This window comes from Mustela lutreola, chromosome 5 (genome assembly GCF_030435805.1).
Source record: "Mustela lutreola isolate mMusLut2 chromosome 5, mMusLut2.pri, whole genome shotgun sequence".
In the NCBI taxonomy this organism is placed as follows: Eukaryota; Metazoa; Chordata; class Mammalia; order Carnivora; family Mustelidae; genus Mustela; species Mustela lutreola.
The window spans coordinates 165,841,950-165,853,991 of record NC_081294.1 but is presented as its reverse complement, the minus strand read 5'-3'; the positions used below and the strand labels follow the sequence as shown (position 1 = coordinate 165,853,991).

Below are 12,042 nucleotides of genomic sequence, written 5' to 3'. Positions count from 1 at the left end.
CCACAGTTTGGCGACCGTGGCCATTGCTGCTATAAACATTGGGGTACACATGGCCCTTCTTTTCATGACATCTGTATCTTTGGGGTAAATACCCAGGAGTGCAATGGCAGGGTCTTAGGGAAGTTCTATTTTTGTCTTCTTGAGGAATCTCCACACTGTTCTCCAAAGAGGCTGCACCAACTTGCATTCCCACCAACACTGTGAGAGGGTTCCCCTTTCTCCCCATCCCCTCCAACACTCCTCAAACTCAACACACACAAAATAGTCAATCATATCAAAAAATGGGCAGAAGATATGAACAGACAGTCCTCCAATGAACACATACAAATGGCTATCAGACACATGGAAAAAGTTCCTATTTTTTCTTTTATTAATGTGATACATCATGTTGATTGATTTCCCAATATTGAACTACTCTTGCAACCCAGAAGTATATCCCACTTTATCGTAGTAAATGATTTTTTAAAATAAATTGTTGGATTCAGTTTTTTTAAATATTTTATTAAGGATTTTGCATCTATGTTCATGAGAGATATTGCCTGATGTTCTGTTGTTGCTGTTGCTGTTGTTGTTGCTATCTTTATAAGATTTTGGTAACAGGTAAAACTGACCTCATAGCATTAATTTGATAACTTCCTTCTTCTTGAATTTTTTTTGGAATAGTTTAAGAAGAATAGATATTAACTTTCCTTTAAATGTTTAGTAGAATTCATCTGCTAAGCTTCTGGTTCATAGACTTTTTTTGGGGGGGGAGTTTTTTCATTGAATTGCATTGCCAGTTATTGGTCCATTCAAATTTTGTATTTCTTCTTGCCTCAGTTTTGGTAGTTTTGGTAGTTTACATGTTTCAAAGAATTTGTCCATTTCTTCCTGGTTGCCACTTGTTTGGAGGGAAGATGGATGGGGGAATGGTTTAAACAGGTTATTGGTGTTAAATATGACACTTGTGATGAGTAGAGCGCTATGTATAAATTATGAATCACTAAATTCTATGCCTGAAACAAATGTGTATATACATATTATGTATATATTGTACATACACACAAAATTGGCAAGTTATTTTACCTAGACTAAAAAAAAAATTACAATCTCAAATAAAATGAGACATAAAAGAGAAGACACAAAAATTCCGTGTAATGCCATTGGATTACAAAGGATCACCAAAGAATAATGTGAACAATTACATTCCAAAACATTGGATAACCTAGAAAAAATGATAAATTGCCAGATTGATACAACCTACCAAAGCTGAATGACAAATAAACTGAATATATGAACAGACCAATGATGAGAAGGAGATCCAAAAGGATATGGTAAATTTATCTTGAGGCATATTACACATAATATGGCAAAGCACATATAATATTGTTAAATTAATTTTTAAATACATATTGTCTGCTTAGTATTTAATCATTTGTTAGTTTGCAATATATATTGACCACTTAGAATTAGTTTACTTATTTCCTGAATCAATTAAAGTTTATATACAACTAATAGTTCTCAGGCACTATTATAGATATTGGAAATACAATAACAAAAAATATAAAAATCCCTTTCCCAGTGTGATTTGTCTCATATGGAACTCAGTAAAACATATTTAGTCAGCCATAGAGATACAAAAATAAACAGTAGAGTCATTATATTCTTAAGAAACATCATGTTCTCCAGGAAAGATAATTCATCACCCAATTTCAATATTGTGATACATGTTAAAATAATAGTGGACACCAGTTGCTGAACTTGAATAATGTGAATTGCTCACAGAAGATGAAGTGTACCCTATTTTAGGATAATTGAGGGTAATGGAGGAGGCTGTTGCCAGAGAGCCTGTACCTTTTCTGGTCAACCAGATTGCACATTACTATAAAACTGTTTTTTTTTTTCTTCAAAGTGCATGCTCAAACATATAAAGATCTGAATTATATTTCCAGGTTATATTCATGGTAATAAAATAATAATAATATTAATGGTTATGTTTGAAAGAGCCAACCAATATCTTCTTCCACTAGACAGTGGTCCCTCAAGCAATATGGATGGTTCCAGAAATGGCCTGGGTGTTGATACAGGAATTCTAGAGTGCTGAGAAAAGATAGACATGCTGAAAACTTACTACTAATATTGATTTATTTAGAGTCAGGATGTGTAGTCAAAGATATAGAGGTAAATTCAGTAATTGAAATACAGATTTGGTAGATTAAAAACAAGCTGGAAATGATTGGCAAATTAAGTGCAGATGACTCAAGAACAGTATATCCTGGTTTCTATACACACTGCTGAGACATGAAGAACATATTGGAAGAGTTTTACAAGATCAGACAAAGAATATCTTCATAGAGTGTGTATTTTAATGAACTTATTCCACACAACAGTATTCTTATGAAGTCACATGCTTCTTCCAAGAGATAATTTAGCTATCATGACAAATAATTCAGGTAACAAGAATGGATCTTCATTCATGTTTAAATGAGTACTTCCTTAGAACTATTTCCTTATTACATTTAATTAAGATATTTTCACTATTCATTCAACTGTAATCTCTCTGTTACCATGAAAATTTCAGGACATTATTAGAATTTAAGAAAAATCCCATTTTGTAAAAGAATGAAACTGGACTTCTTTCTTATACCACACACAAAAACAAACTCAAATGGATGAAAGACCTCAATGTGAGTCAGGGAACTATCAAAATCCTAGAGAAAAACATAGGAAGTGACTTCTGTGACCTTGGCCATAACTACTTCTCACTGTACACATCTCCAAGGGCAAGGGAAACAAAAGCTTAAAAATGGACTATTGTCACTTCATAAAGATTAAAAACTTCTGCACAGTGAAGGAAACAATGAACAAAACTCAAAGGCAACCTACAGAATGGGAGAAGATATATTCAAATGATATATTTAATGAAGGGTTATTACTCAAAATCTATAAAGTACTTATCAAACACAACACCACAAAGCCACATAATCCAGTTAAGAAATAGGCAGAAGTCGTGAAGAGACATTTTTCCAAAGAAGATGTACAGCTGGTTAACAGAAACATGAAAAGAAACTTAACATCACTTGGCATCAGGGAAATACAAATGAAAACCACAATGAGATACTACCTCATACCAGTCAGAATGGTTAAAACTAACAGGAATCAACAGATGTTGGCACAGATGTGGAGAAAGGGGAACCCTCCTACACAGTTGGTGGGAATGCAAGCTAGTGCAGCCACGCTGGGAGACAGCATGGAGGTTCCTCAAAAAGTTAAAAACAGAACTACCCTATGATCAAGCAATTGTTCTTCTACTAGGTATTTGCCCAAAGAATATAAAAATACTAGCTCAAAGGAGTACATGCACCCTATATTTACAATAGCATTATCTATGCTAGGAAAACTATGGTAACAGCCCAAGTGTCCACTGACAGATGAATGAATAAAGATGTGATATATTTATATCTATCTATCTATCTATCTATCTACTATCTATCTATAGATAGATTGGTATCTAATACCAATAGATAGATAGATAGATAGATAGATAGATAGATATAGATGTATCATTATATAGAGAGGGGACATTATTTTTAAGCAATATATATTGTGATTTTTTGTTATTAGTTTTTATGTTATTTATTATTAAGTCAAATCTTACAACAATAGTATACCATATGTCATTACTTTAATTTTAGTCCCTACAGGACAAACAGATTTTAAGTATTTGGACCAACTTCACACAGTAACAGTGTGACTGTGCTAGAACGCAACACAAACTTATGTCTCAAAATCAAATATGTAACTATCAAAATATTGGTCGCTATTTCTTCACTCATCTTTGAATGAATGTTGGTTTAATCATGACACTTGCTCAAATATCGTATGCATATATATTTCTTGTCTTCCAATCTCATATATAAATCCTCCTTCTAGAACATACGTTGGATGGTTGGTTGATATGAGTTTACATGAACAGCTTAGTGATCTGTAAGTCTAAGAGGCTTGGAGAAAAGTAATGGGTCACAGGAAAAAAAAAACTCATTGAAATTAAAAAGCATAGTCTTGAGTTGAATAACTGAATTAATTTCAGTGGTTCTGACAGGTAAAATAAATAAATCTCTCCAATAGTTCAGCAGGGGGTTTATATTTCTGATGAATTTTATTGCCACAGCACCAGTAGAATAGGAATAGGAGGACAACCACTGCAGATATTAAATTTAGTGAAGGTTGGGAAGATCCATCTGTAATTTAAAACTTACATATCAAGTGGGATAAATCATTGAGAAGTAATATTTCAAAAATCAAAGGAAATGAAATTTACCATTTTAATATGGGACTTTATTTGTATTAAATTCAAACATACATTGATATTTACAGAGAAAAATATCAGAGGATTGTGTAACAGAAAGTGAGACTCTATGTCAAGCAGTTATCAGATTTAAGATCAAGGGGTCATACAGGAACTTGACTTTAGAATAATTAAATGAACAGGAAAAAGGGAAGAATAAGGACTGCTTTAGAGAGTACTTATGTAGGGCACCTGGGTGGTTCAGTCAACTTGATTGTCTGACTCCAGATTTTGGCTCAGGTCATTTTTGAGAGCTGTGAGATGGACCCTGTGTTTGGTTCAGTGCTCAGCATGAAATCTGTTTGAGATTATTCTTCTCCTGCTGCTTCACCTCCCACTCTCTAGCTATATATATATTAAATATATAAAATATATTAAATGCTATTTAATATATATTAAAAACAGTGCTTGTATGTAGAAATGTTTGCATGTACTTTGGTTCTATTAATTCTCTAAAAGATTTTTTTAATCTTTTTTCTTTATTTTCAGCATAACAGTACTCATTGCTTTTGCACCACACCCAGTGTTCCATGCAATCCGTGCCCTCTCTAATACCCACAACCTGGGTTACCAACCTCCCATCCCCCACCACTTCAAACCCTTCAGATTGTTTTTCAGAGTCCATAGTCTCTCATGATTCACCTCCCCTTCCAATTTCCCTCAACTCCCTTCTCTTCTCAATCTCCCCTTGTCCTCCATGCTATTTGTTATGCTCCACAAATAAGTGAAATCATATGATACTTGACTCTCTCTGCTTGACTTATTTCACTCAGCATAATCTCTTCCAGTCCCGTCCATGTTGCTACAAAAGTTGGGTATTCGTCCTTTCTGATGGATGCATAATACTCCATAGTGTATATGGACCACATCTTCCTTATCCATTTGTCCATTGAAGGGCATCCACAGTTTGGTGACGGTGGCCATTGCTGCGGTAAACATTGGGGTACAGATGGCCCTTCTTTTCACTACATCTGTATCTTTGGGGTAAATACCCAGGAGTGCAATGGCAGGGTCATAGGGAAGTTCTATTTTTAAATTTTTGAGGAATCTCCACACTGTTTTCCAAAGAGGCTGCACCAACTTGCATTCCCACCAAAAGTGTAACAGGATTACCCTTTCTCTGTATCCTCTCCAACACATGTTGTTTCCTATTTTGCTAATTTTGGCCATTTTTAAGTGGTGTAAGGTGGTATCTCAATGTAGTTTTAATTTGAATCTCACTGATGGCTAGTGATGATGAACATTTTTTCATGTGTCTGATAGCCATTCGTATGTCTTAATTGGAGAACTGTCTGTTCATATCTTCTGCCCATTTTTTTTTATATGATTATCTGTTTTGTGTGTGTTGAGTGTGGGGAGTTCATTATAGATCCTGGATATCAACATTTTGTCTGCACTGTCATTTGCAAATATCTTCTCCCATTCCGTGGGTTGACTCTTTGTTTTGTTGACTGTTTCCTTTGCTGTGCAGAAGCTTTTGATCTTGATGAAGTCCCTAAAGTTCATTTTTGCTTTTGTTTCCTTTGCCTTTGGAGACGTATCTTGAAAGAAGTTGCTGTGGCTGATATCAAAAAGATTACTGCCTATGTTCTCCTCTGTGATTCTGATGGATTCCTGTCTTATGTTGAGGTCTTTTATCCATATTGAGTTTATCTTTGTGTATGGCATAAGAGAATGGTTGAGTTTCATTCTTCTACATATAGCTGTCCCATTTTTCCCAGCACCATTTATTGAAGAGACTGTCTTTTTTCTGCTGTATATTTTTTTCTGTTTTGCCAAAGATTATTTGACCATAGAGTCTCTAAAAGATTTTAAGACCCTCCCCGAACACTGGATCTACATCAGGAAATTCTGCTTTAGAATATATATATGGATATTTAAGACCATATCTTCGTGTATATTTCATCCTTATGTAAAATAAAGCATTTACATAATTAATCACAAAGAACGATTTCATTGTCAAGCACACAAATAACCGAATTCTATAAAAATATCACTTTTGAGGTCTTACATTTATTAGCATACCTATGTATTTACTGGTGGTGTCTCTCAGGGATTCTTTGACTTTCTCATTTCGAAGGCTGTAGATGAAAGGGTTCAGCATTGGTGTTACAACTGTGTTCATCACTGTGGCAAATTTGTTAATGCTCGTTGCATTGCCTTTCTTTGGACGAACATAGAGGAATATGGAACTTCCATAATAAATTGTAACCACTGTGATGTGTGAAACACAAGTAGAGAAGGCCTTCTGCTGTCCCTGCATAGTAGGAATTCTAAGGATCGTAATAACAATGTAGGTGTAAGACACTCCTGTCAGGAGCAAGGAGCCCAGGAGCAACACAGCAGAGGAGATAAAATCAGCCACCTCAGCTAGAGAGATGTCTGTACAGGCCAGCTGTAGCATGGGGGCTCGGTCACAGAAGAAATGATGGATTTTATTTGGTCCACAAAAGATTAACGGGGCAGTTAGGATGGCTGGAGATAACATTGACAAAAATGCACCTATATAGGACCCCACAAGTAATATTATGCATGTCTGTGTGTTCATGATGATGGTATACCTCAGTGGGTTGCAGATGGCAATATACCGATCAAATGACATGACAGCCAGGATGAAGAATTCTGTGGATCCCAGAAGGAAGTAGAAAATAGATTGTGTGAGACATCCCATGAAGGATATTGCCTTGGTGAGGGAGAATGTGTTTGCTAGCATCTTAGGTACCACAGTGGAGGTGATGGCAACTTCAAGGAAAGAAAGATTGGCTACAAAAAGATACATGGGTGAATGCAGGCGGTAGTCAACACACACCAAAAGGATGATCATGGTGTTGCCAATCAGAGATATCATGTACATGAGCAGGAATGCAGAAAAAATAAGTATTTCTACCTCTTTTTCAGTCTGAAACCCCAGAAGTATGAACTCAGTGACTCTGGTCCTATTTCTATAATCCATAATGTCCCCAGTTTAACCTGGAATAGCAGAAAGTCCTTTTGTAATTAATTCTTGCATCTTAACCATGGATATACCTTGTCAATATTCATTAGTTTTTGTTGTTGTTGTTGTTGCCAAAGCAGACACATAATTTTATTTTCAGTTTCTAAGTCTCTACTGAGATAAATTGTGTAAGATTTAAGTCCTCAGCTGGGACACTCACTTATTACAGCTGGGAACCTAATAATGGATCAAGTAATATATAGCTGACTCTTGTCAACTTTCCTTTTGAAATAGATTCCTTATTGTGTGTCATTAAATCATCAAGGATGTAATGACCTGATTAAAGGCAGAGGTCTAACCAATGAACAATCCTGGTGCCCCAAGGATGACATGGCACTTTTCAAGATGCTAACAGAGTTTTGGAAAAATTTAATTCTCTATAAAATTGTATTTAAAAGAATGCCTTTTGAGCTAAGTGCATTATTTTACATGTGCCATGATACTGTTCAAAACTAAGTGAATTTAATTATGTAACATAAATATTTTCCAAAAAGTTCATGATTTCTGACTTACTGGCTCCAACCTCCACATTATCCAACTGGTTTTGAACAATATGAAATCAGGTTTACATAGTCTTTGTAAGAAATCAGTCTCCAGAGTAAATGAGATTACCTCAGGTAATATTAATAAAAGGGCTTGGGGAAGCATGAAATATAACTTAATTTATCACTATTTACTGTTTATGCCAGAATTCAGCCAGAGAGAGTATATGCTTAGCAAGCACTTTAAAAATATTGAACTTTTGAATTTTGACTGGCTGAGAAAAAGCAGCTCTTGCGAAAGGTAGCTTATTTCATACTAGAATTTTTAACAGACATACACAAGCAAGCAGCAAACATGGTGGAGAAGGGACTTTCTTACTTACATCCTGATATGATTGCTTGGGAGTTTCTATATTGCTCCATAAACCTAGGTGATTCAGGATGAAATACAGTCCATATCCCATATGACAAGATATATAAAAGTTCAATATTAAGAGATGCTTGAGAGTTAATTTTAAAAAAGTGTTTTATTCTTCATCTTTCATAGATTGATGGGTGAGGCTTGGAGGGGTGAGATAAAATTTGTCAGAGTCCATAGAGTCTCAGTGGTAGAAGTGAGACAATATTCCGGGTTTTCTGACTTCAATTTGCTTTCTTTCTTGAACAAGATATTAACTCCTTCTTTCATTCATTTCATTATTATACATTTAAAGGATCAGGAATAATAATGATTTCCTGACATATGCAATTAAAAATGAAAAGGATAAATGTCATCATTTTGTATCCAAGTTAGTACTTTATCTATAGTTCCATAAAATAATCTTTTAGAATTATATTGCATGAATTGGTTATCAAGATAACAAACTTTTAATATGGTGACATTGTGTGAAGGGCCTTAATTACACTGTCTATTACTGGGCCAGAGGAAAGACAATGGGATGCATTTGGAGAAGGGAAAGATTATTTTGGACTCTGGAGTATCACTGGGACATGTTCTTTCTGTAGTTAAATAAAGAGTGGTTTGAATTTGAGAAAAATAGCACTATGAAAGCACTATGAGAAATGCTGGAAGCTGCAGGAATGGCAGAAACAACCATCTAGAGAAGACACGTAAAGACCCATTTGGTTAATGGCAAAATTTTGCATAATGCTTCAGCTAATTGAAAAGAAGAGTGGGGAAAGGAGGAAATCATACTAATGGAGAACATGAGAAAAAAATAATAAATGAGTGCAAAAAATTTTTAAGAACTAATAATACAGTAGACCATTGGGAAAAGCAGAAGTTAGAAGTGCTCACCCTTCATGCAGTTGAAAATCCATGTATGATTTTTGACTATCCAAAACAGAACTACTAGTAGCCTACTATTGACAGGAAGCCTCGCTGATAACAGAAGCAGGTAATTAACACACATTCTGCATGTTGTATGCATTATATACTGGTCTCCTACAATAAAGAAAGCTGGAGGAGAGAACAACCTATTATTAAAGAATCATAAGACAGAATGCTCAAGGGTTAACTGTATGGTGAGGTCGTTACTTACCTGCTGAAATATGCCTCAAATTTTGCATTAACGTTTACATTAATCTTTTTAAATTTGAACAGTGTCTCTCTTGTTACAGCTACATGGTTTGAATGAGATCCATAGTTGGAATCCCTTCTGGAAATTAGCTGCTGCTGTTGTTCTTGCTGTTGTTGCTTTTTCTGATGGTCCTAGAATTCTGGGAAACAAAGCAGGGAGAATACATTCATGGCTATAGAATAGCTCGTAACAGCTTAATTAGGTGATGATGGGGCCTCTTCTCTTGCATTGTAGGAAAGATGATCAAGACTATGAAATTTGTAGGATCATCTCCCTAAGTCACTGCAATTTGGAAAGAGGATTAAAGCCTGAGCTCATCATTGCTTCTCCCCTGGAGGCAGGGCTTCTAGGATAAGTGGTCTGCAGGGAAAAACAAAACAAAACAAAACAAGTTTCCCAAGTTTAACAAAGTGGGAAAAAAATCTTCCATAAAATATGTACCCCCTGCCCCCCCAAAAAAGAAATAACGACTTCTATAGATGTACTTTGGATCACAATGAATCATTAAAAGTATACAGTACGATTCATTATTATTGATTTAGGAGCCAAGTTGTCACTTTTAACATCATTGTCATAATTAGCATAAGTTCTGTGTTTTACGAATGCTTATGTATTAGGCACTCTTTCAACATTTTTCCACATATTATCTCTCTTACCCTTATAATAATAATATGATGAGAAATGTAATATTATTGCTCACTTGTGGTATTTAGTTTATACAATTAATATAAGACACACCATAAAAAGTGTTAAAATGCCTTAAAATTTAAATCTAATTTATATGAAATCACATTATATTATAAATATAAATTTAATTCATTAAATACCAATATTCATATTATTAAAATTAAATATTAAATAATATACAGTAAATATAAATTTAATTTGCATTAAAGTATATTAAATAACGATATTAAATTAAATAATTAAATTAAAATAATTATAAAATAAATTACTAAAATTTATTGAGTGCTAACATATATTTGAGTCACTGAGACATGATGCCTTAATCAGAGGCTATAATTTAGTCAGAGTGATAAGACATAAATATGTTTAAAAACATTTTTTTACACATATGTTCATTTGTGGTTTTGAATATAGAGTAAGGAAACTGCATTTTCGTACTTTAAAAATCTTTGAATATGCAACTAATAAATCACTGAACTCTAACTCTGAAAATAATAATACACTATATATTAATTAATTAATTAATTATATTTATTTTGTTTTTTAAAGATTTTGTTTATTTTCCAGTGAAAGAGAGAGAGGACAAGAGTAGAGAGGGAGGGAGAGGAAGAAGCTGACTCTCTGATGAGCAAGGAGTTGATGACACACAGGATTGATCCCAGGATCATGATCTGAGCCAAAGACAGATGCTTAACCAGCTAAGCCACCAGGCACCCCAAATTTAATTTAAATTTAAAAAAAAAACTTAGAAAATGATAGAAACCAAAAAGAAGGAAAATTTTATTTTGTTTTGTTTATTTAAATTCAATTAGCCAACCTAAGGAATAGTGCAGAGGCTCATAGGTGAAGGGAGTGAAAACTGAAATGTTTGAAAAATCTTCTCCAAAAATATTCCATTATGATAAATTACCTTTTTTACAAGTAAGAGAACTGGTTATACATAGAAACAGAAACTATAGTTAGGTTACCTAATCAATAGACCGATGGTTTCCGATCATGCAGCTATATGGTATTTCAGATAAAAAAAACCATGATAATCTTTTCTTTGAGTGTTTAATAAACTCTCCTTATCAAATAATGGGTTGTATTTTAGCCTCTAGGATGAATTACAGAGTTTTGGTAGCCCTTTTTGTTTGTTTGTTTGTTTTTCTCTATTTTTTAAAATTTTATTTTATTTTTTAGTGTTCCAAGATTCATCATTTATACACCACCCCCAGTGCTCCATGAAATTCGTGCCCTCCTTAATACTCACCACCAGGCTCATCCAACCCCTCATCCTTTCCCTTCTAAAACCCTCAGTTTATTTCTCAGAGTCCACAGTCTCTCATGTTTCTTCCCCCCCTCTGATTTTCCCCAATTCTCCTAATGGTAGCCCTTTGTAATAATTTTCTCTTTCTTCTAGGTCCTTGTTTTCTGTCTCATTTCCCTCACCATCTGTATTGGAATTTATTTAGTTCTTTACATATCTTTAAACTTTTCAACTTATACTTAGTGCACCTAATTTCTCTTTGCCTGGAATTTTCTCACTGCATTCTACCACGTTTACCAGTTTAAAGCCTCACATGACCTGAACAAAACCTTTCTTCTATAAACATAACCAGATTCTTACTACTATTCTTCTCTAGGCAAATCCATAATAATGTTATTGCATTGGTAAAGTCATAATATTTACATTAATTTGTAATATGAGTTTTCCCAAATAAGCTAAACTTTAAATGAGACCTGGAACTATGCTAGTTCTATTAATATTGTATCTAAAATATTGAGCCCATTTCTTGTAAGACAACCTCAATAAGGACAGTATGAATGGATTAATGAATGGATTAGTAAATGATGTGAGAAAAATACTGCATTGGGAAAATAAATGCAACAATGTTGTATAAATGTGCAGTTTTAGGTTCCTAAGGAAAAAAACAAGTGTTTATATGATGAATATAGGAGGACAAACAAAACCTCAACAATTATACAGCT

The 12,042-nt window shown here is 34.1% G+C and overlaps 1 protein-coding gene across 1 annotated transcript; it reads right to left on the bottom strand.

The window, feature by feature from the left end:
• Positions 1-6,320: 6,320 nt before the first annotated feature.
• Positions 6,321-7,280, bottom strand: LOC131831277 (olfactory receptor 6M1-like). Its single transcript, XM_059173419.1, has one exon. It carries the CDS (start codon positions 7,278-7,280, stop codon positions 6,321-6,323), a length of 960 nt encoding a protein of 319 aa, XP_059029402.1.
• Positions 7,281-12,042: the final 4,762 nt, after the last annotated feature.

What these genes read in the sequence shown, in the direction of transcription:
- LOC131831277 (XM_059173419.1), bottom strand. Translation starts at nt 7,280, where the DNA reads ATGGATTATAGAAATAGGACCAGAGTCACTGAGTTCATACTTCTGGGG.